Source organism: Chamaea fasciata, unplaced genomic scaffold (genome assembly GCF_029207755.1).
Source record: "Chamaea fasciata isolate MVZ Bird 193981 ecotype frontalis unplaced genomic scaffold, bChaFas1.0.hap1 SCAF_15, whole genome shotgun sequence".
In the NCBI taxonomy this organism is placed as follows: domain Eukaryota; kingdom Metazoa; phylum Chordata; class Aves; order Passeriformes; family Sylviidae; genus Chamaea; species Chamaea fasciata.
The window spans coordinates 8963355-8986444 of NW_027094100.1; the positions used below are offsets into that span (position 1 = coordinate 8963355).

The 23090-nt window shown below is 41.7% G+C and overlaps 1 protein-coding gene across 4 annotated transcripts in view; it reads left to right on the forward strand.

Moving 5' to 3' along the window:
• Positions 1 to 226: 226 nt before the first annotated feature.
• Positions 227 to 23090, forward strand: part of CNOT6 (CCR4-NOT transcription complex subunit 6) — a 32965-nt gene continuing 10101 nt past the window's right edge. Inside the window, exons 1-6 of one of the 4 annotated variants that reach the window (XM_066197525.1) lie at positions 227 to 386; positions 14824 to 14937; positions 17439 to 17625; positions 21048 to 21133; positions 22104 to 22208; positions 22300 to 22368. In XM_066197525.1, coding sequence (XP_066053622.1) covers positions 14826 to 14937; positions 17439 to 17625; positions 21048 to 21133; positions 22104 to 22208; positions 22300 to 22368 — 559 coding nt within the window. In that variant the 5' untranslated portion in view covers positions 227 to 386; positions 14824 to 14825. Of the gene's footprint in view, positions 387 to 1247; positions 2651 to 13514; positions 13614 to 14823; positions 14938 to 17438; positions 17626 to 21047; positions 21134 to 22103; positions 22209 to 22299; positions 22369 to 23090 lie in introns of those variants that run through there. The other 3 variants (XM_066197528.1, XM_066197526.1, XM_066197527.1) reach the window with 3 other exon arrangements.

The following is a 23090-nucleotide window of genomic DNA, read 5'->3' on the forward strand; positions in this document are numbered from 1 at the left end:
CTGCGGCCGTACCCCCAAACGCGCTCCAAACCCCTCCCTCCGCATCCCCCCGCGGCCCCCCCGGCCCCGCCGCCCCCTCCCCGGCCTCCCTCCGCGGCCGCGGAGCGTGCGCGCAGTGCGGGCGGCCTGGGCAGGTGGGGCGGAGAGCGGAGCGGAGCGGAGGAGGAGGAGAGGAAGGAGGAGGAGGAGGAGGAGGCGGAGGAGGGGGGCCGGCCCGCCCGCAGCCGCCGCCGCCGCCAGCGCCGCCATGATGCTTGTTTGCTTTCAATGAGTGTGAGGAGGAGGCGGGGGGGAGCCGCTCTCCCGTCCGGCCCGCGGCAGGAAACAAAGAGCCAGGCAGGCGGCGGAGCGAGGGCGGCGGGGGGACGGGGATGCTGCAGCCACAGGTAGGGGCGGCCCCGGCGCCCGGCCCGGAGCGGGGGGCTCTGCCCGGGGGGGGCGACCGCGCTGCGGGGGGAGTGCGCCGAGGGGGGGAACCGGCGGTAGCACGGCGAGGGGGGGATCCCCGGGCTCGGCGGGGAGAAGCCTCCGCGCCGCGTCGTTTGGGGGTGTCGGGGGGGGCCGAGGCCCCTCTGGGGGCGGCGGGGGGGGCGCTCCGGGGGGGTGTGCTGGGCCTGGGCAGTCCTGCCGCGGGGACGGCCGGGGGAGGCTCCGCGCCCGGGGAGGCGGCGGGGAACGGCGGCTTTCGAAGCGGGGGCGGCGGGGAGGGGGCTCCGCAGCCCCGGGCCGAGCCCCGCGAGCGCCCACCGGCGAGCGGGAGGCGGGGAAGGAGGCTGGGAACGAGCTGGGCCGGGCGGCGCCGCGCAGGAGCCCGGCTCTGTTTGCATCGCGGAGGCAATTAAGAGAAATTAGTATAATGGCATCTGAAAGCCTGAAGTTGTTTTTTTTTTTGTTGTTGTTGTTGTTATTATTGGTGCTGGTGGGTCCTGTTGGTTTTGTGGGGTTTTTTGGTTTTTATTTTTTTTTTTCCTCACCGTGCAATTGAGTTTAAAATAATTAAACAAAAGGCCGAGGGAAATGACATCAATCGGGGAAACTGCCCGTCCACCCTCCACGGCACGGCACCCCGCGCCGCTGCCTCCCCGGAGGCCGATCCGCCTGGCTGGGCGCGCAGCGAGGGGCGGCAGCGCTGCCTGTCAGCGGAGCGCTTCGCCTGCTCCGGAAGGAGCCGCGGCAGCCGCCCGCCCGCCCGTCCGCCCGCCCTCCCGTCCCTCCCCGCCCCGCCGGCAGCGGGAGCCGCGGCCGCGCTGGCGCCGGGGCCGGAGCGCCGCTCGCTCGTTCCGGCGGAGGGAGCGGCGGGGCGGGCGGAGGCCCTGAGTGACAGCGGCGGCGGCCAATGTGAGACCGCGGGGGCCGTGAGTGACAGCGGCGGCGGCCAATGGGGAGGCGCGGGGGGCGGGCGCGCGAGGCCGCGGGACAGGCGCATGCAGGGATAAACAGAGGGAATTGGGGCGGGGGTGGCGGCGCCGCGCTCGGGATCGCGGGCCCCGGCCGTCGTTCCGTGACCGGGCGGGCCTGGAGCGGCGTCACTGCCTCGGCCGGGCGCCGGGAAGGAGCGCCCGGGCTGCCTGCGGAACCGCATCGCGCGGGGGAGCGGGCGGTGGGCAGCTCCCGCACCCCCCGGGTCGTCTTGGGGTTCGCAGGGCAGCCTTTCCTCCTCCAGAATTTTATGGAGAGCGATAAGCCTGGGATCAGACAAGGCTTTAGGAAAGGAGATATCTCATGCACCTGTCTCTGTCTTGGTATCTGTGTTGATCACGTATTTTATCAGCAATTTTTCCACGAACATGAAAAATTCATATGAAACCAACTAGGTTGTCGTCCTAGGTTGGACTCGGTGATCTTAGAGGTCTTCTCCAAGCTGATTCTGTGCTTCTTTGCTTCGTGTAATATAAGGAGTATATTCAAAACAAATACACTAAGCTAAAGGTTTTGTTGGGTTTTTTTTGTTTTGGTTTATTTTTGTTTTGGTGGGTTTTGTTTGTTTGTTTTTTAATACAGCCATCTGTATTTCCACAAACGCATAGAAAATTGTATCACTGAAAATGGAACTTCATGGATGGGTATTCGCATTATAACTAGAGTTGCAGATTGCCTGTTTTTTCGTTTGATTTCTGGGGCTTATTTTCATAATCTAGATTTCGCCACTGTGGGTAACTTATTCAAAATCCAAGGGATTAAGAAATACCTATGGTATTTGTCTGGCTTAAATACAAAGATGTGCAAGTGTTGACTGGTAATTGTATTGTATCTCGCATTTTTTTTCATTCTAGAGCAGGTCTCGTAATTGGGAATTTATCATCATTTCCACTGGGGTAATTTTACAGGATTATCCGCCCTCTGTTCTTCCTGCTGGTTCATCTGGACTCTGTGGAGTTTGCTGCGAGCAATGGAGCCTTCTGTGGGGGTTTATTCATGCTATTACTGAAATGGAGCCCTTCGCATTTGGATTAACTCTTTGTTCACTTTTCACCTGAATCGCTTGGATCAGCCCGTGTTTAAAAAGGATCCTACCATGCCTCTCTTTTCTTTTTGCATTCTGAAGTTGAACTCTGAATACAGTCTCATGTTCAGGCTGTTTATTGTGCTTGAATTTTAGAGGAAGAACTGAAATATAAAGATAGCTGAAACTGTAATACTGCATGGGCAGGTAAATACATTTGACATTTTATACATGAAGACTTGAAAACATGTTATGAAGGGTCACAAACTGAATGAGCATGGTACCTTTTCAGGATAGGGCTGTACTAGATATTAGGAAGACATTCTTATAACCAAGTGCAATATTTGTGATGGAAACCACCGTTTTTAAAATGGTTCCAAGACTGAGCAAACTAAAAATTCTTTCCCAACGTATGAACAAAAGAATCTATATTTGAAAACATGGCTGTATAAACAGAAATGGTTCTGATAATTTATTACCTAAAAACTTAAATATTAGTGTTTTCAGTGCACCGTGCCATGCTGTTTGGCTCACCAACATGCCAGGAGTCCATGTGGTGAACCAGAATTCTTCCATCCACTTGTGCAGTCCCTGTTGCAGAGGCCCTGGTTCTGTTTGCTAACAGACTGTTGAGTTTTAAATAATTATTATCTGTTTTTGTCATGTCCTTTTGGCTGTACACTTGTCTGATCATTATATCCCAGTCTCAAACAGGTCCACGTTAGGCAGAGATTCTGCACAGAATCTTTAGGAATGAGGGTGCCTTTCAGCCTTCAGAACTGAAGGGATGTACAGGAACTGACACTTATTTCTATAGGGGTTTTATTTTCAGGAAATATATGTAGTATTGAAAGATTACAGTTGTGTATGCTGGGCTTTAAAAAGCTACCAGTGACCTTCAAACACCACAAGAATATTCTCAACAGACCCAACCACCAGATTTTAGTTCTGGTTGTGTGAGGCAGAGGTTGACCCGTGCCCAGTTGCATAGAAAGTATCTGGGATTTTCAATCCATGTATTGAGGTTTTACACTACTTCCACGTGAAAATACTGACATTACTGATTCCGGTCTAAATTTAGCCTTCTCCATGGTGCAATTTTGAAAGCTTTATGCATAAATTGCTCAAACTGAGTCACTGCAGGGTTTAATCTGTTTTGTTCCTTCTAAAGTGTTGGTGCTTCACACTTGGAAGTGTGATTATTGTACAATACCCTGGAAGATTATTAGCATTGTGTTAAGTGACATAATTTATGTTCTTGCATTGAATTTGGATTGTACAAGTCCACTCAACAAGAGAGTTTTGGCATAAGCTTGGGGACCTGCGCTCACAGTTTCTACATGGAGCAATTTCTGCAGCTGATGTCTTGAAGAGTTTACAAATGCTTAGGCAGGTCCCAAAGAAAAAGCTGTTTAAATGCTTAACATGTACTTTTAGCTGCTAATTGCACTTCCAAGATGGTGCTTGTTTAAAAAAAAAGATTGGCAACAGCTCAATTTTTCCTTTTGTAAGACTGCAACATGAATCCTTTCGTTAATGCCTTGGAGGCCTTTTTTCTAGTGTATGAATCAAGGAGGGACTAGGAGCAGTAAATATACACAGTAGTTTATTTTAGAACTGAAATACTTGCTGTTAGGATTCCAATTTATGCTACAATGGAGATCTGCAGGAAGAGATTGATTTGACTTTAGATTTTTTTAGACTAGGAATGCTGTTAGTTGTTCTACGGAGGCTGCCAGCTCGACATTGTGAGCACAGCCTGGATATTTGGATGGCTCTCTTGTGCATCTTAGTTCATGTTCCTGGTATGCAGCCTTTATTCTGCAAGTGAAGGGGCTCCCTACCTGAGGACTTTCCTAAAGTTTTTGTTCCATTTTATAATACCAGTATCTCCAAATAATCCTTTGAGCTTCCCTTTTTCCTTAGCAAGGCAGCAGTTTCAGTTTGAGCCAGGAGGGTTTTCCAGAGCATGCTGAAGCAATTTGAGTGATGGATCCTTTCATGAGGGTGCAGCATCTTGCCATGGTTAGGAGGCCAGGAGTATACAATAATGTCATAATCCTGCATGTTACAAATAGTATGCAGCTTTATTGCTTGAGCTATTTTGGAGTGTATTGATGGGTGAGATGTGGATCTTGCACGTTGATCTGACTTAAATGCTGCTCCACAAAAGTATCTCTCTGCATAGATCAGTTTGCAAAGTCAGAGATCAGAAAAAAAACATGCTTCTGAGACAGATCTTTCATGTGATTTTTGCAACAAAGGCCATGTTTAGCCAACACCTACAAAGATAGAAGGCTTGAAACTAAACTGAAACACCACCAGGGTTGGCTGTGCACCATTTGATGTGTATCACCTGTCGCAGCGAAGAAATGGCAACGTAACGGTTGAATATAAAAAGGATTGAGAAATTTTATGCCATACTCTGACCATTAATACTTTTAAATACTGTTTTAAAGAAGTTTTAACAGTTGCTCACCCAGCAGAGGAGCTTTGTCTGACAAAACAAAGGTCCTGTGGATTAAGAAGGATTTCAGTGCAGCATTAATCAGAATTCATCTGCAGAGTACTTTCAGGAATGAGAGCCTCAAGAAACAAGTAATAAGTGTGAAGAATAATGAAAACTAGTAAGGATGTTTTGATGAGGAACATGATGAAAGATCGACCTCTGTAGATGTGCAATGGCCAGTCATGGCATAGGTGCTTTCTGTATCGGGAGCAGTGGACTAGATCACCTCATGGTTTCTTCTGATTTAGTAGGTCAGCACTTTTCTCCAGTGGCAGAATTTGGAAAGCTGCTACTTTGGTTGCACGTTAAATCCACATCATCTATGTCAGTTCAACTGTTGTCAGAGTTGTGCTCAAAAGCAGCCAGTGATGTGGCTGAGCAGTGATACTTCATTATTTAAAAACCCCAATCCCCACAACCTCTAAACCCCACTTTCTCACCTGAATATCATTGTTGTTTTTCAGTATTGTCTCACGAACAGCTGCATCAACACAGCTGAGAGAGGTGATGCAGTGGAACATGGGGCAGGAAAGAAGTCTTGAGTTGGCTTTGCTGCACAAGAGTGTGGTTGTGGAAAAACATTTTCAGGCTTGTTGGTTAAATTTGAAGTTAAACCAATCTGTGAATAATTTGCTTGCTGTCAGGATGTGGCTAGATGGGTAGAGCATCAACTGTACGATGACTTGTGTAACATCCTGACCTTCAGTTAGTTTAGCAATAATACTAACAAACATTTAGGTGTCTAGAAATTGTGTTCCAGGAAGGCAGAGATTTTCAGATTTAGATACTGACATGCCTTGTCAAGCTCTAGTTCAGTTCTATAGCAGGAATGCTGAAAAGAAGTTCATGTCCAAACTTCATTTAAAATAGCTGAGTTCTCTTTTAGTCCTTAGTTCTGTTGTAAGACTAAGAAATATTGTTTTGTGTGGTGACTTTTGGTTTTCCCCTATGAAACAACAGAAATGTGGTAAGCATTCTGCAGATATATAAAGGAAAATGTGGTAAGGAACATGTTGGTGCATGTACCAGTGTTTAGAAAAGCTTACTGAGTTGGACCAAGATAAGAAATTTTGCACTTGGTTCCCTAAACAAGAATCAATGTTCCATGTATTGTGAAGAATCTAAATAACTAAATTGTCAAATATGGTTGGATACAACCAGTGGAGTGGGAGTTGGTATTACATTAATGTTTTGGAGTGTAAGACTATACTCAACTTTCTAGAGATATTGGTAGGTGAAGCTTTTAAGCCTTGGTCTTTCTGCCTACATTTATAAAACCTGAACCTATATGTTTTACTACTCAACTCTTCCTTTTTAAAGCTGGTCTTTTAGGTTCCATCTGACTTGTACAGTATACAGTTCTGCAATGCAATGCAATTTAATTAAATTCTTCAAGTAATTAGTGAATCTGATATCTCTTTAATATATTGGCATTTCAGAATACACTAACAGAATGTGCAAAAAGCTGAGTGCTGTGTAGTACTCATTAACTAGCCAATGTGGTTCCAGGGGTACCAGTTAAGGTCAGGCTTTGCTTTGCAATTTGTTTTTGTGTTAGTATTTGTTTTGTATACAGCAGCCTTTTACTATAGTCATAATTAGATACAATTTCTGATAATTAGGAGCTATTCTAATCATCTGGACCATGTTTGCAACACTGAGAACATTTGGAAATCGTATTTCTAATGATTATATGTTGTGCAGGGTAAGGGGTGGGGATTTGAGGGGGTTTTATCATAAGCCTGATAAAACAGGTCTGTCTAGAAGATGGAGCAGTCAAGGACTTCTGTCCTCAGTTGTGCCTTATGTACTCTGATCATTTTAGAGATCTCTTCTGAACCTAAACTTCTTTATAGCAACTGAACAAGCAATTGCTTCTTTGCATTGTGTTTTTCACACTGTGCGAGGTTTAGAGGATTACATGTACACCATTAAAATACAGGGCTGCACATTGCTCATCCGTGGGAAATTGTAACAGGCAGGGCATGGGTGGAAAAAGTAGAAGTTGGGAAAATGACATCCTCCCTATGCCTGCCACTGCCAGCTGGAACCAGGCAGTTTGCCTTTCCATAAACAAGCAGTTATGAAGGACAAAGAAACTTTAATTAAATTTGAAATACCTGCAGGTCAAAATTTAATATGCTCTTCTTAAAAATATGAAATGACTGAGTTTTGAACTTAAGAAAATTTAAAGCCTGTTCTAGTCAGTGCTCTCTAGTCTAATGGAGCCTTCCTGATTTGAAGACAGCAAGTAAATCCTTTGACATTTATGGCCCAGTTTGTCTGAAGCAGGATGCTTTGCTTGAGTTTCAGGAGGGTTATGTTTCATTTTAGTCAGCTTTTGCCAGATTAAGGGGTTTGCTGGACTTTAACTGCTTTATAGATTTTTAAAAGAATATTAAAGCATTTGTCAGCTTCTGAGTTTCCTCCAGAAGAACTTATATATGCAAATTCGTATCACTCATCTGATTAGTAATATTCCAGATACACTTACATGAATTAATTGTTATTGACTTAATCAGCATCTTGTATTTATTATTACACATGTTCACATCCCAGAGCATTATCTTAAGTCTGAAAAGGAGGAAGGGTAACTCCTGGGGTTTTTTTGCACTTGTGTAAAATTACAGTTTTAGAAGTCCTCAAAATAGGATGGAGAAGCATTACATCCCCGATGAAGCCATTAAATCTTAATACGCTAACAGCCACTAAAATGTGATCTTAGCAAGTGAAAAAGTACTTGGAATGAATCAATTGACTTCGTGTTGACTCAACAGCTATTTTTATAATTTTAATTTAGATTATTCCAACATTAAGCTATAAATTGGGTTAAAGGGATCTTGACACTTTCCCACATGTTATAGTTGAGTCTCTTGGGAGGGGGGAATGTTTCAGGAGCTGTCCTTGTGCTGCTGCAGTTGTGCCTGTGCCTGTGCCTGTGCCTGCAGGCGGTACATGCCATCCCTCCCCACGCTAGGCAAAAGGAAATTTTTAACTTGCAGCATGTGTTCTGAAAAATTCAGGTGTTGCCCTTTAGCTGATTTCCCAATCGGATTTTTCCTAGCCTTATTTTTTTCAATACCAAATACTTACTGTAAAAAAAAAAAAAATTACTTGAACAGCTTTTTTTTTAAAAAAAAAATGCCAGGAGTGTTTGTACTAGTCCACAAATAATAGGTGTTTACACAACAGACTTGATATTTGCCTTGAAGTAGCATACTAGTAGGGAAAAAATAAATATGTGGTTTCTTGCAACACTGGTGTTTTCTTTGTGTATGTTTCAATAGAGGGATCTGGTTCATGCCTACAAAGTTAAATGTAAGGTTGTATTTCAATAGATAAGCAAGTCTTTAAATTTCTGTTTATTCAGCCTCAGAATATTTGTGATTTTGGTTCTAATGTGCTGTAGTATGGATTTCTCAATTCTGAGGCAGATATAATTCTTCCAGATTTTTTTTTTCCTTTTGGGTGATGGCTCACACCTGCTTCCCTGAAGTTTGGTTTATCTGCTTTTGTATTGTAGCAAAATATATTTTGCATACATGTTGCATGTTACAATACATTGTAACAAAAATACATTTTATATAAAATGTAAATTACATGTAACAAATATATATTTTATACTATATTGCAACAAAACATGCATTGTGTAGCAAGCCATGTTTCATAGCAGAATGCAAGTACTATATTATGGTGTATCCCTGCTAGTAGTTGGGAAATACACAGGTATATATTAAGTTTTATTTTTTAAAAAACAAAGTTTCAATTTAGTATGTTTTGAGTAAGACATTTATAGAAATAAGATAACATGAGATTTTGAAGGCTTTGTAGGAACAGTATCAGGGTACAGAAAAAGTATTCTCTAGTTTTATGTCTTAGGTGGGTGGGGTGATGCCACGTCATTTTAAATAAGAACTTAGCTGAAATACATTAAATGTGCTTCACAGGGCACTTGAGGTTTAGCTGGGATGCATTGGGTAGTTGTTTCCTTTCCTCATCATGGCATCTTGCCCATGAATATTTTTCCATCAGTTTTCTGTATTGACATCACTCTCGAGTTTGTTGCCCTGGCTGGGGACAGGCTGAGGATAAATTCAGTCATTGACTCAACTCATCAAGTCAAGTGTGTAAATTCTGCAGGGACTGACCTTTATCATAAACCCTGTTCAAGCCGCTGTGACTTTTCTGTGAGGAGGTGCCAGATGTTGCACCTTGTCATCCTGGCCAGGGACAGTGTTGTTGCTTATTTGCCTGTACTTCAAGCTGAAATGTAACTAAGTTCCCGTTGAAATTCATGACTTGCTGAGTAAAGCACCATCAGTGACAGGACAGGGAAAGCAGCAAGCTTGATTCGTGTTGGAAAAGCACATTTTAAGGAAGGGGTAGTGAGTCTTTGAGTAGGAAAGGGCAAGTCTGCAGTTTTATAGTAAAACTGTAATACAGCACTATGAAATTATCTTAAAGATTTTTTTTTTCCAAAGTACAGTAGTTATCTTTTAGAGGTACTTCTGTTCCCTTTGAAGAAGGTCACTGGTAGGAGTTGAAAGCAGAAATTCCTGTTAATTCTAATAAAGCTTAACAGTAGAAATTAACCCTTTCAATACAGGCTAACACATCTGATTAGCCTATACATTGCTAGACCTGCTACAGCCTCAAGTTATCTAAAAAGCAGTGTACTTTGCCTTCAGTTAGGATTTCAGACTTTGTTCAGTGTTACTGTTTAACTGGCTGAGGGTAGCTGGAAGCAAGAGTTTGCTTCCTGCTATGGGAGAAGAGATTCTGTGTCAGTGTGGCCAGAAGTGCTATTATGGTGGTGTCCTCATTTCAACAGCTGCAAATCCCCACATACATTCCTGCTATGCAGGAATAATAACATAGGAAGCTAGTCTCCCTCAAATATATATTTTTTTTCCTCTTCCCCCCTTAGCCAGTTCAATTCTCTTCACCAGCTCCTTTGTTATCAGACAAAAGTCGGTGCTGATGCAAGAGTGAAGTGGAAATACAGGGTCCTGGGGACGAGGAACTGCAGCAGGACCAGCTTAGTTCTGCTTCATGCTTTGTAAAACCACAGTGCAAGTGGTAGAGGGTGTGGAGGATCCTAAATTGACTTTGAATTCAAAACAGACCAGTCAATTTAAGAAACATTTATATTTGTGGGGAAGGTCATTGGAACCCATTTTTAAGTGAAACTTTGGATTGCATGGAAAAGAGCTTCAGGGTTAAAGGCACAAGGTTACAAAAGAATAATCTGGGGTGAGCTTCGAGTTGAGGGTTTGGAGAGAGAAAGGGAAAAAAAGTCTCTCAAATGTGCTATTGTTTTGTTATGAAATCTTTGAGCAACTTAATAGATTGCTTTCTGTCCTGCTACTTTTCAGCAGTTGAGAAGTAATTTATTTGGCAAGTAATGCTGCACTGCACCAACAAATGGAAAATATTGTCCAATTGTCTTCTTACTTCTCTCTTTATTAGATCTAGATTTGCATCATGTATTTGCTGTTTTTAATTAAAGTAGCAAGAAGTTTGAGTAATTCTTGATCAGATGTGGTGCTACTTCGTATACTTTCTCCTCCTGGCTATCTCCTGATCTGCATTGGTGCGTTAGTGACAAGTAAAAGCAAGTAAAGGGGAAGGAGGGGATGCCAGAAGAAATCACTGACATGTGATAGGAAGTTTCAGAAGCAGAGCTGTAATGCTTCAACATCGTGATCTTGAAGTATTTCTAAAGGTACTCCCAGATTTCTAAGTGGGTTTTATAGATAGTTCATAGTAAGTATGGAAATAGGTTTTTTGGGGTAGTTGATTGGATCAGTTGAAATTATGTCTGAACACTGTGTTGCTTTTACTTGTTCATCATTTTCTACACAGTTCTAGAATTCAAGTCTTCTTTTCCTAATTTAAAGAAGATGTTTTAGGGGTGAACTTGATATCTACAACCATAGTAATAGTATAAAAGATTGTACTTGGTCTAGAGGAGTTGTCCAATACATTTAGTTTTGAAATCAAGTTAATTTATTATGGTACTGGAGAAAGCATTTCAGGAAATGAAGAATTGCTGTAGTAGTGGGGTGCTTAAAAAACCCCCAAAACCTTGCTCTTGAAGTATACACTCACCTACTTATTTTGTTTAAATCTTCCTCCTTGCCATCTTCCAATTTCATAAGAATGGCAGAAGGGTTGAACAGGAAAAAGTCATCATTTTTCCTGTGCTGTCACTCAGAGCAGACTCATTTCTCCATTCTGAAGACATTATTTATTGGTAGTTTCCATAGTCACCCTGGGGCATTAACTACCTCATAGTCTAGCTTCCACTTTGCATGTGTCCATAGCCAAGGACACTTACCATTCCAAATGTCTTGTCAGGCAATGAGCTGAAGTCCCTTCGTTCTTCTACACTGAGCAGTGTATCTAAACCAGCTTGGCCTCCAGGAGGTCCTTTTCCAGGCCACCAGCTTCTCCTGACATGGTGCCATCCATGGCCCTGGTGCTGTGGCTGGGAGTGCACCCCAGGAGCTCGTGGTGCTGCTGATGACACTGTCATTGTCCAGGACAATCCCAGACCCAGCTCCTAGCCTGGCTCTGCATGGCCTGGCTGCAGTCATGGCTGTAATCTGGGGCAGGTGCAGCTCGACCTGGGAACATTTGGCTTTGTCTCCAGTGGTCTGTTCTGAGGGAAGCCAGAGCCAGAGCTCCATCACCCACCTGCTGTAGTGGCCAGCTTGGTCAGCACTCTTCCAGCAAGTTGCCCTCCCTTGACATAATAATCTTCAGGTTTTTTCTGTCTCGTTCTGGTCCCTGTCATCCTTCCCTGAAGGGGCTGTCAGTCCCTGCTGCCTCGCACCCTGTCCCAGTGCCTGTCTTTCAGCACCCTCCGTTCAAACAAGGGCTTAAAGCAGTGTCTGCACTGGAGGCTTGAGCTCTAATTCCCTGTGTCAGACCCTGAGCACTGCTGACCTCATTGGCCTTGCTTGGCTCAGTTTCTTTGGGGCAAGGGGTGTTAATTCTGTGTGGGGACTGAGTGACCCACAGTGGGAGTGGGCAGCCACACTCAGTGCAACTCTCAAGCTCTTCTGTTTTTACAGCTATTGAAATGACAATTTTAATAAGCTGGTACAAGATAGTAAACAACTTCATTTGCATTCAAACATATTTTCATGTCCTTTTCATTAGATTTATGTTGTCTGGAGTGTGTTCCAGGCATCCATGTCATATCTTTGTTACAAAGATTCTCTCCTTTACAAACTGATTTACTGTATGCAGTAGCAGCCTAACATTAATGGTGCTTCCACCATCTGTGTTGGTGCAAGTGAGAACTAGAGGTGGTATAAGCCCTTTTGAAAATTACCATGATGGTTGTTAAGAGCTGCAGGTAGCAATGGTTCTATGGATGTTCAACACTATTTTATGGGTCTTACTAAAAATTGCTTGAGTCTAACGAAACTCTGTCACTTAATCTGATGTTTACCTCACCTTTTATGTTTTACTGTAGCAGCTCAGCAGGTGCTAAATTTGGATTTGGGGAGGTGGAGAAAGGAGACAGTAAAAGAGACTGATTTTCTTGAACTACTCCATGCTGTGAACTTTTGAAACGCAATTCAAGGTGTTGTGCTTGTATTTTATGCTGTACTGTGAGATGCAACCCAAATTTAGCCCTCCTGTCAGTTCCTGAGAAATTTTGAGCTCTGGGTGATAGATGAAGATGTGCTGATGCCTGGTGTGACAGTATTCTAGATGTGGCTGGTGGCAGTGATGCTCTCAGGCAGCAGCAGCTCCTTCAGCCAGGAGGCTCTCAAGCATTTGCTGCTTTTTTGGCACCTGGTAATTCTAAACAGCAGGAACTCGTGCTCTGAGAAGTGCAGCAGTGAGAGAGGGAAAACTATGGAGAGCAGGAACTTTATTGAGAGGGAGGGTGGTGCCATGGAGCTACTGGGAGTGCAAGATCACCAGGATCCAGTGTTAAACCCTCAAATTCTTAAATCTCTACTGGTTTTAGTGTACATTAACAAAAACCACTGGAAAAGTATGTCATCCTCTTCTAGCAGTGAGCAGTGATACACTGCTGGTACCAGCAAAGCTGTTAATTAGTGCATGTGATTGAGTGTGCTCTGGGGAGCGTTCGTGTTTCTGTGCTGAATGAGATTTCTGTCTTTGCAATACCTGCTTCTCGAAAAATTGGAACATATTTATTAATTCAGGGAGCGGCAGGAAGAGAAGGCAGTAAATGTCTGAGGAAGGTAAATGTTTCCTGACAAGCTGGAGCGTTCCTGCAAGGTCTTTGTGAATTATATATAATTACACATAGAAATTTCAGAAGAGATGCTCTGCACATTACTCTGATATATATTTTTGCACTAGTTGCATAATTACTGCAGGGAGAAGTTAGGCTTTTACCTTCCTGGAGATTGTAATCCACTCTCCTCTCGTTTAATTAGGGAAGTTTGATGAAAAAAGTGTTACACTTGGTGATTCCCTCACCCTGGGTACTCAAATGCCTTCACTCTGGAAGGAGCCTCACCCAGCTGCTATTTATAATCTGATCCTTTTACCCACAATTCACTTCTTAAAGGGGAATTTCTCTTCGCTGCAGAAATCTGGTTTTGACCAGTAGTGGGAGTGGGAAAGGGAAGGAGGAGTGTGACTTAGTAAAAGACCTGTTATATTAAAGTAAGCATGTGATTTATAAAAACTTCATTTTAATTAAAATGCATAGTTTTCAGAAAGTTTTTGGTGGATTTCTGTTGTTTTGTTTAACATGCAGAGTAAACATTTTTCAGTGAAATCAGTAAACAGATTATAAGTTTGGTTGATAGTCTTTTTTACTGGGAGTTATTCTTTGATTATTTTATATAATGAAATCATTTTTCAGTTCGCCCCAGGAAATGAAAAAATGAGAAAGCCTTAAAAGACTTAGTTGGAAGATGTCCTTAGAAATTTGACCAGTAAAGCTGCTTGCTTATTGAGTGGGTTTGGGTAGTATTATAATGTTGCTGTAATGTATTTTGCTGAATAATTGCATAATATTGCTTGTAATATGTTTTTAAGTGTGACTTGAGCCAGCATTGTTGAATTTCTCTATTTCATATAGATAGATTTATAGCTTGTTGTTTGTTGAAGATGAATGTTTGCTTCTCTGTCATGGTGCATGATTAAGTATGGTAAAATGAACCTAGAAAGATTATTCTTATAAAGTTACCAGGTATGATGTGAAAAAGAATGAGAAAAATGAAGTTAAATTTCAGTATTAAATACCTAGCTGAAGAAAGTGATAGAAATATCTACCTTGGGCGCAATATTTTCGGACTGCAGAGAGTAGGGTGAATGTTGGATTAAAACCTACCACTTTGGAGATTTAAAGAACTGAGGATCTTTTTGAAACCTTAATTCTTTTCTTCATGCTGATTTGTGTGAAAAGTTGAGAATTGCAGTAAACCTGGAACTGATTGGTAATCTGAGTTACTAGGAAATCTGTTCTCTAGGAGTATGAGAGATCCCAGTGGTGGTGATCATCCCTTTTTGAAGTTTTGTTGTTGAAACAAGTGCCTGCAGTGGGATGTGTCAGTTTTGAGGGACAGACAACAGAGCCATGGAAAGTGGTGGGACACAGTTTTTAAACTGCTTTGCAGATTCTTGTAAATTACTGAGGGGGGCTAGGCCGTTGTCTGCCATTCTAGGAGCATTAGAAATCTCTGGGGTTTTTTATTTTATAGCAGTGTTTCCCATTCAGTGACATTTGTAAGTGGGCACATTATCTGAAGCTTTGAAAAGTATCTGGTACAAAAGTCTAATATGTAATTTAACTGAAATGGGAACTATCTTCTAAAGAATTCTCAGTATATAATATCTCAGTTAATCACTTGACTTTTTGTTTCAATAGGAATGCCCAAGGAAAAGTACGATCCACCTGATCCACGGAGGATGTACACAATTATGTCCTCAGAGGAAGCAGCCAATGGAAAGAAATCACACTGGGCAGAGTTGGAAATAAGTGGTAAGAAACTGGGGCAATGGTCCTGAGTTACAAACTCACTGCAAGTAGTGTGGTGGGCTTGGCCAAGTCTGGGGTGGAGTTAGCGAGGTTGAGGTGAGCCAGCTGAACACTGGGATAGCAGCTGCCAGCTGGGGGTGTGTGGGGGGAAGAGCTTGGGCTGGGATAACACAAGGAGCTGTAGGAGGGGTAAGGTGGGGCAAGTAGGAAATCCCCATGTATAGGGAAGTTGTCAAGGTGAGGATATGGATGTAAGCTCTGTGTGTTTTAGGAAGATGAAGTGAGTGAGAGCGTGAATTTAAGATCTAATTTGTCAAAGAGAAGAGGGTGAAGTTGGGGTTGACCTATAGTGGTATGTTCTTACTGTAGGTAATGTAACAGTAAGATATTAGTCCATGAAGCCAAAGTTTTCTGTTTAAAAGCAGTTGGAAATTCTGCTTTGTTCTTAAGATTGGAGACAAAACACCAAAACCTCTACAATCTGTGCAAGCTTTGAGATACTGTTGGACTCTTGAATCTTTTCTGAAAAATAAGATAATGCTCAGAATTCATAAGCATGCATTCCAACTGGTCAACCACTCTTGATTTGTAGAGTAAATCCTGAGTTTGCTAAAAAAAAGCGTGTTTACAAGGAAATTAAAGCAAATATTTTAAGAACTAAAAAATTATTTCGTGATGTTTTAAACATAGGCTGTAATTTTGTGTAAATATATAGGTTCTTAAGCAACTGCAAAAATTGCCATGTGGGATTTATAAATGACTGTTCAGTAGAGAGATTTATTGAAGAAGGACCAAACAAACAGTTCTTCAAATTGTGAAGAATCTTTCCATCCAGTTCACTGAGTCTGTGCCTTGCTTCCAGTACCACCACGTGCCTCACCATGTGAATAGCATTCTTTACTGAAGGTTACAGATGCAGAAACCCAGTTAAATGCTGCTTCAGGAATCAGCATTATATATCAGCATTAGGCTTGGAATCCTCTTGGACATCTGCTGCTCTGCATAGGAAGTGCATTAAGTGATGGCTCTTTCCTTTCATGCCTGGTAATCTCACTACAGACTGATTCCCGCCAAGGGAGGTGCTGGAGTGGAGAGCCTGGATCAGGGATGTTGATTGGAAATCCTTTCAGCTACAAGGCTTTCTATGATCACAGTCACCTGTTTGCATTGGGGGTGGGGAAGGGGTGTTAATTCAGTTTTAAAAATGCAAAGAACTATTGATTTGTGTTTAAAACCTTTCAAAAGATTTCTTAACGAGCGTTAGAGGAACATCAATCCCTTAAGAACTGTGTGCATTCGCCTTGCAAACTGTGCAGTGTTTTTGTTTCATTAATGTTCACACTGTCCTTTCCTTGCAAAATACTTGGTCACATAATACAAAAAGCCACAGATGTTTTAACTGATCTCATTTAAATCATGTTTTTCCACTACAAGTTTTTTTTTATGCTCCTTGTTTTGTTATAGCTCACTGGAAATTATACCAGTATTAAACATTTTGCTCCCAGGGACTAAGTCCCAGATGTCTCAGTGTAACCTTCCCTGGGCACTAAATATGCATTTTTATTTTGGAGAAGATAATTTAAGGAAAGGAATTATGTTTGTGTTGATATAATATTAAAATGTGTGTGTTGGTATAATATTAACCAGACTGTTGCTAACCTTGATGAGTCACAGTGGGGATTTTAAAGTTGTTCCAACTAACTTTTTGCTTTGGAGAAACTGGTGTTGGTACTCCTAATGCTTTCAGTACAGTGAGATGATTTATGTAAATGAAGAAGGATTTACCCCTGGAGGAAAAAGAGTCTTGGAGAAAAGAAATATTTTGAGACTTTCTGATGATATCTCACACTCACTGCATGTGGCAGTGTAAAAATCTTGATTCTCTCACCCAAATCCATATTTCCATCCTTCAGTTTATACAAAAAATCATACCTTTTTTAAAATATCTGGCAATAGTTGATACAGCTTTTAGTTGAATGCCAGATGGAAATCCATGTTCTCAACTAAGCATCTTAGTCACCCTAAATATAGTGTTTCTATCTGTTCTTGGCTGGATTAATGCCATAGAGTAAAGATTTTTGGTTTGAAAGATGTGCGGAAATAAGGGAAGAACCAGAGCACCGTCTTTCATCTCAGACGTAAACTGTAATTGAAAAAAATCTGTTTCTTACACCTCTGTTAATGATAAATTCATGGTCAGCTAGTTAATATGTTTTGTCTTGCATGGAACTAGATAAAGACAGATGTTTAAGCCTTAAGTGTGGATTGGGAAAAACAGCCTCAAGCATCCTTGGCAATATCTTGCCTTTTCTCACACAGTGACAGATTTTTCATCTATAGAATCAGTGATTAATGGAATTTATATTGAATAAAATAATAATAAAACCCACAAGCAAAACTTCCCCTCAAATTCCTCTGCCCCGTACATACTTGAAAAATGTGCTGTTACTGCTAGACCTATGTATTTTAAGTGTTCTGTTTCCTCTTGCACTTTTCTTCCACAGGGAAAGTGAGAAGCTTAAGTTCATCATTGTGGACACTGACCCATTTGACAGCTTTGCACCTCAGTGACAATTCCTTATCCCGTATTCCTTCAGACATTGCCAAGCTTCACAATCTGGTATATCTGGACTTGTCCTCTAACAAAATCCGCAGTTTACCAGCAGAGCTCGGAAACATGGTGTCGCTCAGGTACGTAAATCCTAACGGGAGTTAAAATTGTTCTTTTATTATCTTTGTAGCAACAGTTCAAATTTCAGCGCAAGTAAATTCCCCTTTCCTCCCTTCTTATGTGTCTTCCTGAATACTTGCTGTGGGCTGTGCAGTTATAGCAGTACTGGCTTTTCTGTGATCTGCTGATCTGGTGTATGACAGCACAGAATGAGCCTCAGAAATGCTTGGTTCATGGCAGTCACCCATTTTATATTTTTCCAAGTCAGGTTTCCTCTCAGGCATCTCTTTCCAGATTCTTTTACAGATCTTTTATGTGGTGTTTGTCTCAAAGAGTAAGTGAAGCACCAAAAAAAATTGCTTTTAACTCATAGCAGGGTAGGAAAAGATCAGATTAAACATTTATAATCATGTTGATTACAATGTTTTCCTCTTTATTCTTATTTAGTAATTATACTTAACAGTAGTTCTTGTTCTGTTTATTGTATAACAATTGCAACATGTCTAATATCATCTCCCCCCCACCTTTGCTGTGATGTAACTGCATTTCTGTGCAAACTGGGAAGGAGAAAAAATGTTCTAATCACAGCTTTTTGAGGGTTTTTTTTCCTTCAGTTTAGTAATGCCAAGATGTACAAAGCTCACATGGAATGAAAACTCCTTTTGGAAGTGAAATATGAATAATGATGCTTATTTAGATTATCCTTAAGGCTGCAGCATTTTACTTTTTAAAAACACTGTTACATAAATATATAAATTATTTATATAAGACTAAATATTTACAGGCAACAGTCTTTTGCCCTTGGCCCAAAGGAAGAGCCTTATCTTAGGTTTATTAGACAGTTGCCAGTAATTGCCTTCATTGCTATTAATTTTGAAGATATTTCTGAACAGCTTTCTCAAATCCAGAAAATACACAGTCTGAAAGTAACAAGAATGTTATTAGAAGTAAAGACAATGATAGAGAAATGGACTGTGCCAGCACAGCTTTCATGAAACTGGAAGCCAAGCAAGTTTGTACATAGAAATATCTGTCATTGCATTTTCCTCCCCTTTAGAAAAGTCCGCTCTGTTGGAGAGGATTAAACTAGCTGATTAAATTGGTGCTAAAAGCTCAAATTCCAGAGCAGTTCAAGTCTCAGCCTTGGAGGCTGAGCAAAGGGACCTTGCTTTTTGAAGCATAATTGGCAGCTCTGTTTTGTAGCATGTTGTATAGTTGCTTTCAACTGGAGAGGAGTCTGTTCTAAGCTCTAGTTCTTTCTTTGCATTACTATTTCAATTAAAAGCAGTTATTAGTAACAGGTTTCTTCCCTTCTTTATCCAGCTCCTTGGATATTTTGAGCTAGCAACCCTAAGTTTACTGGAATAGTCTCAAATTCATCTTTGTACTTCATTGGCCTCCCTTCACTCTTCTTTGTAAAACATTTTTGTAAATGTAACACTTGTGACGTGGGGATAGCTTAGCAGTGCAGAGTTACCAGTAATGTCAAGTCATTATGCCTTCTTCCCAGCACTTGTGATTTATTCTGGCTGATTCTGTGAAGCTTCAGCTCATGCAAGTCCTTAGTTTCTTCTGAGCAGACAAGGGTAAATCTTGTAAATGTGAAATGTGTAGCTAAGGTCTAGGATCACATAAGCTTTCTATTTATGACCTAAACACAGCACTTGAACCCGCATCTCTAGATGAGAAAAGCTGTGCATGAACCCACTGTGCTCCTCAGTAATTGCAGCTGCTCCATGGGTTTTTTTCACTGTAGTGAAAGGGAAGAAAAACCCATAAGCACATCCTATATGAGAGCACATTGCAGGTCCCAGCTGGGCTGGGGTTTTGTGTTCCAGGCTGGCTCTTTCTTGCTGCAGACACTTCCCCTGGATTCTGGGAAGTTGTTCAAACTAATGGTAATTCAGCCCTGGGCATTGCTGATATCCTGAGCCACAGAAAACATTTGTGCTCTCAACACGGAGAACTGATAACAGCTCTCCCAGCTCCCACATCTGGAGCTCTGGGTTTGGTCTGTACTGTAGAGCTCACCCAAGACTCCTTTCATCTCCCTTTTTACTGCAAGTAGTTGAAAAAAGAGATGTCAGAGCAGTAGGATTTCTGATCTTTGCAGAAAAAGGAGAAAAAAAATAAACAGTGTAACATGTTATCTTGGAAAGCTCAGCTGCAAAACAGATGCTCTTGACATGCTTGAAAGAACTTGAGTGCACCCCCAGTACATTTGCAGATGACACAGAGCTGGGTGGAAGGGTTGATCTGCTGGAGGGCAGGAAGGCTCCACAGAGGGATTTGGACAGGCTGGATCACGGGCCAGGGCCAGTGGTGTGAGGTTCAGTCAGGTGAAATCATGATCCTGCACTTGGGTCACAACCCAGCAGTGCTCCAGTTTGGGGGAACTGTGTCTGGGAGGTTGCCTGGTGGAAAAGGACCTGGTGGGGGTGGTCAGCAGCAGCTGAACATGAGCCAGGTGTGCCCAGATGGCTGAGAAAGCTGATGGCCCCTGGCCTGGAGCAGCAATAATGTAGCAGCAGGACCAGAGCAGTGACTGTTCCCCTGTGCTGGGTATTGCTGATGCCACACCTCAAATCCTGGGGTCAGTTCTGGGCTGCTTATGCCAGAAAGACATTGAAACCCTCAAATGCTGTTCTGTGGAAGTCAACGACAGTTAAATTAACTCTTGCCCTCTGGGTTTCCTTTGTTTTTTTTTTTTCTTTTTTTTCAGAAATACTTGTCAAGTCTCTAGACACCAAGTTCTAAACACTTTGGAGCAGCAACTTTAGACTGATTGATTATATGAAAGTCTTCACTGTTTAGTGGGAATTCATTTAGGAAAGTGAAAAGTCTATTTTCTCAGCCTGATTTGTTGGGATATCAGAATTCAGGACATGAATTCTGTTCCTGTCTTTATATTGGTTTTGTGAGTTACAAAGCACATATTTTGTCTTACCACTGAAATTATGAAAAGAAAACCACTCAAACCAACAGAAAATTACTGCTGTAAATGACTGCTGCATGGTAATGCCATAGCTGTAATCATACTGCCGTGATCTTGGGTTTTTTTAATTTGGTTTCAGGGATATAATTTCCCTTTATTTCTTAATCACAGCTGACCTGTTTCATGGCCTGATTTGTCTGAGCTGTTACTGCATCATCACTTGTAGATAATAAAGTGTTTAATTATTGCTAATGTTCACAAAATGTCTGACTGTTTAAGATAAACTCTCCAAACAGCTCCATTCCTTTGTACTTTCACACAATGTGTTTTGTCTGGGTGTGTGTTTCTGAGTACAGCAGGATTTCCCTAACCATTGCTGTTTAGTCTCTGAATTTTTCAATATTGTGGTTCGCTACTATATTGATTCTCTTATAGTTCATTTCTCATACTGCTGCAGATAAACGTTGCTCTGTTTTCAGACCCATATGATTCTTGCTCTGTCTACAGGGAACTACATTTAAATAACAACCTGTTACGAGTTTTACCTTTTGAGCTGGGAAAACTGTTCCAGTTACAGACTTTGGGTCTGAAAGGTATTGCTGTTTTTTTCTTGGTATCTCTTCTTGTTTAGTGATACTGCTGCTGAGCTGTAATGGCTGTAGTCTGCTGGTTCATAAAATGTTACTGATTAGCAATCCCAGATGTAGCTGCTCACTCCACATTTATAAATACTGTTACTTACGGATTATTTAGAAAAATAACAGGTTTAGCAGAGCAGTGCCCATAGAAAGAGGTTTCCCTTTCTTTTTGCAGAGTGTGCAGAAGCTTTCTGTTGCTTGCATGGGAGTTGAATGCAGTTCTGCTTTAACTAAGAAATAGTCTGTGGTTAACTGTGGTACATCTCCAGCCAGAAAGGGAGCATCCTTTGTACAGCTGCAGGGTTTTGTGCTGTTCATGCAAGCAGCAATTTAAGTCTTTTCCCATTTTTTTTTTCCCTCTGAACTCTATGGATTCTAGCCTACAAAATTGCTGACCTTGGGGAATTTTGAGTCACAAAATCAGAAGCACTGAGAGATATAATACTCTAAACACTGTTAAGTCTCAAAAGTCTGTTTATCTCCCCCTTAAAACTGGGCACTTGCAGTGTGTGTTGTCCATGACAACAACTTCTGCAATCTGCTTATGTTTGGCAGATGGCGGAGTCTCTGCTGAGATCTGACTGTCAGATCAACTGCTGGTGGATGTTTCACACTGAGCAGAGGTGGCTCCTGTGTTTGTGCTCATCAGCTCTGCCTGTTGTACCACACAAGTTCTTCGCTGCTATTAGTCCAAAGACCACCTTTGAGATGCTCAGTCCCGCAGCAGAATCAGGAGGGAATGTTGTTAAACTTCACTAGGGCTCTCCACACATCCAGGGTTTTGTGGGATTGAAGACCTGAAATCTGTAACCCCAAAGTAGTTCATAGTAGATCTTGTCTCCAAGATGTCAGCTTTCAACACTGATGTGCAAGTCTGCAATAGTTCTGTATATTTTATTCAATATTCCTGTGACTTGGTTTGTAGGAAACCCACTTACACAGGACATTCTGAACCTGTATCAGGAACCAGATGGGACACGACGGCTACTGAACTATTTGCTTGATAATTTGGCAGGTACTGCAAAAAGAAGTAAGTGATCATTCTTAAAACACTCATTTCTGCTGTGTAAAATAAATGTGATTATCACTTGTTGTATCTCTATTTTAAAATGTTCCCATAGTTTCAACAGAACAGCCACCTCCAAGATCCTGGATTATGTTGCAAGAACCAGACCGTACAAGACCAACAGGTATTGTAACACTTCAAAGATTTCTCATTTCTTCTATTTTCCTTTTAATAAAAGCTGTTGATCTTTACTGGAAAAGAAGTTAATACTTAAATTAATCAATCATCTCTTCAGTGCTGACCAGCCAGCTGAAGTCATTCTATCCCAATTGGAACACCTGTTCCAGATTTACCCATCTTTTACTCTAAAGTAATTTATTTTTAATTAATGTCCCCCTCACAGGAATTGAAACTGTTGTCCACAATTGGTTAAATGGCAGAATTACAACAGGCTTAATTTAATGTTTGTTGAAGAATAAAAAAATGGAAGCATTTGAGCATGATTTCTGAAAAGTGTGGAATTGTTTGAAGTAACCAGGGTATTATCCTTGATTCAGCATTTTTCTTGCTGTTAGGATTCAGGTCGTGTTTAATTCTTTACCCATTTTTTTCCTGCATAGATTGTTTAAAATACTATTTTTTATATTTACCCACGCACCAAAAATCTTAGTGTATTTCTCAATTATTGCAGTGTCTTCTCTTTCAGGACTGATAATTCTCCCATTATTAAGGTGATTGCTTCAAAGAGCCTGTTAATGCAGTTTCTGTTTTACTGTCACCTGTTTATTTGTTTTCCAAATGCCAGACTTTGATGCCAGTCAGCCCAAGATTCTTTTCCTCAGTTCTCTGTATCTTCAAACTTCTTGTTTCTTTTTCCTGCATTTGAGAGGAGCTTCCAAGTATCTC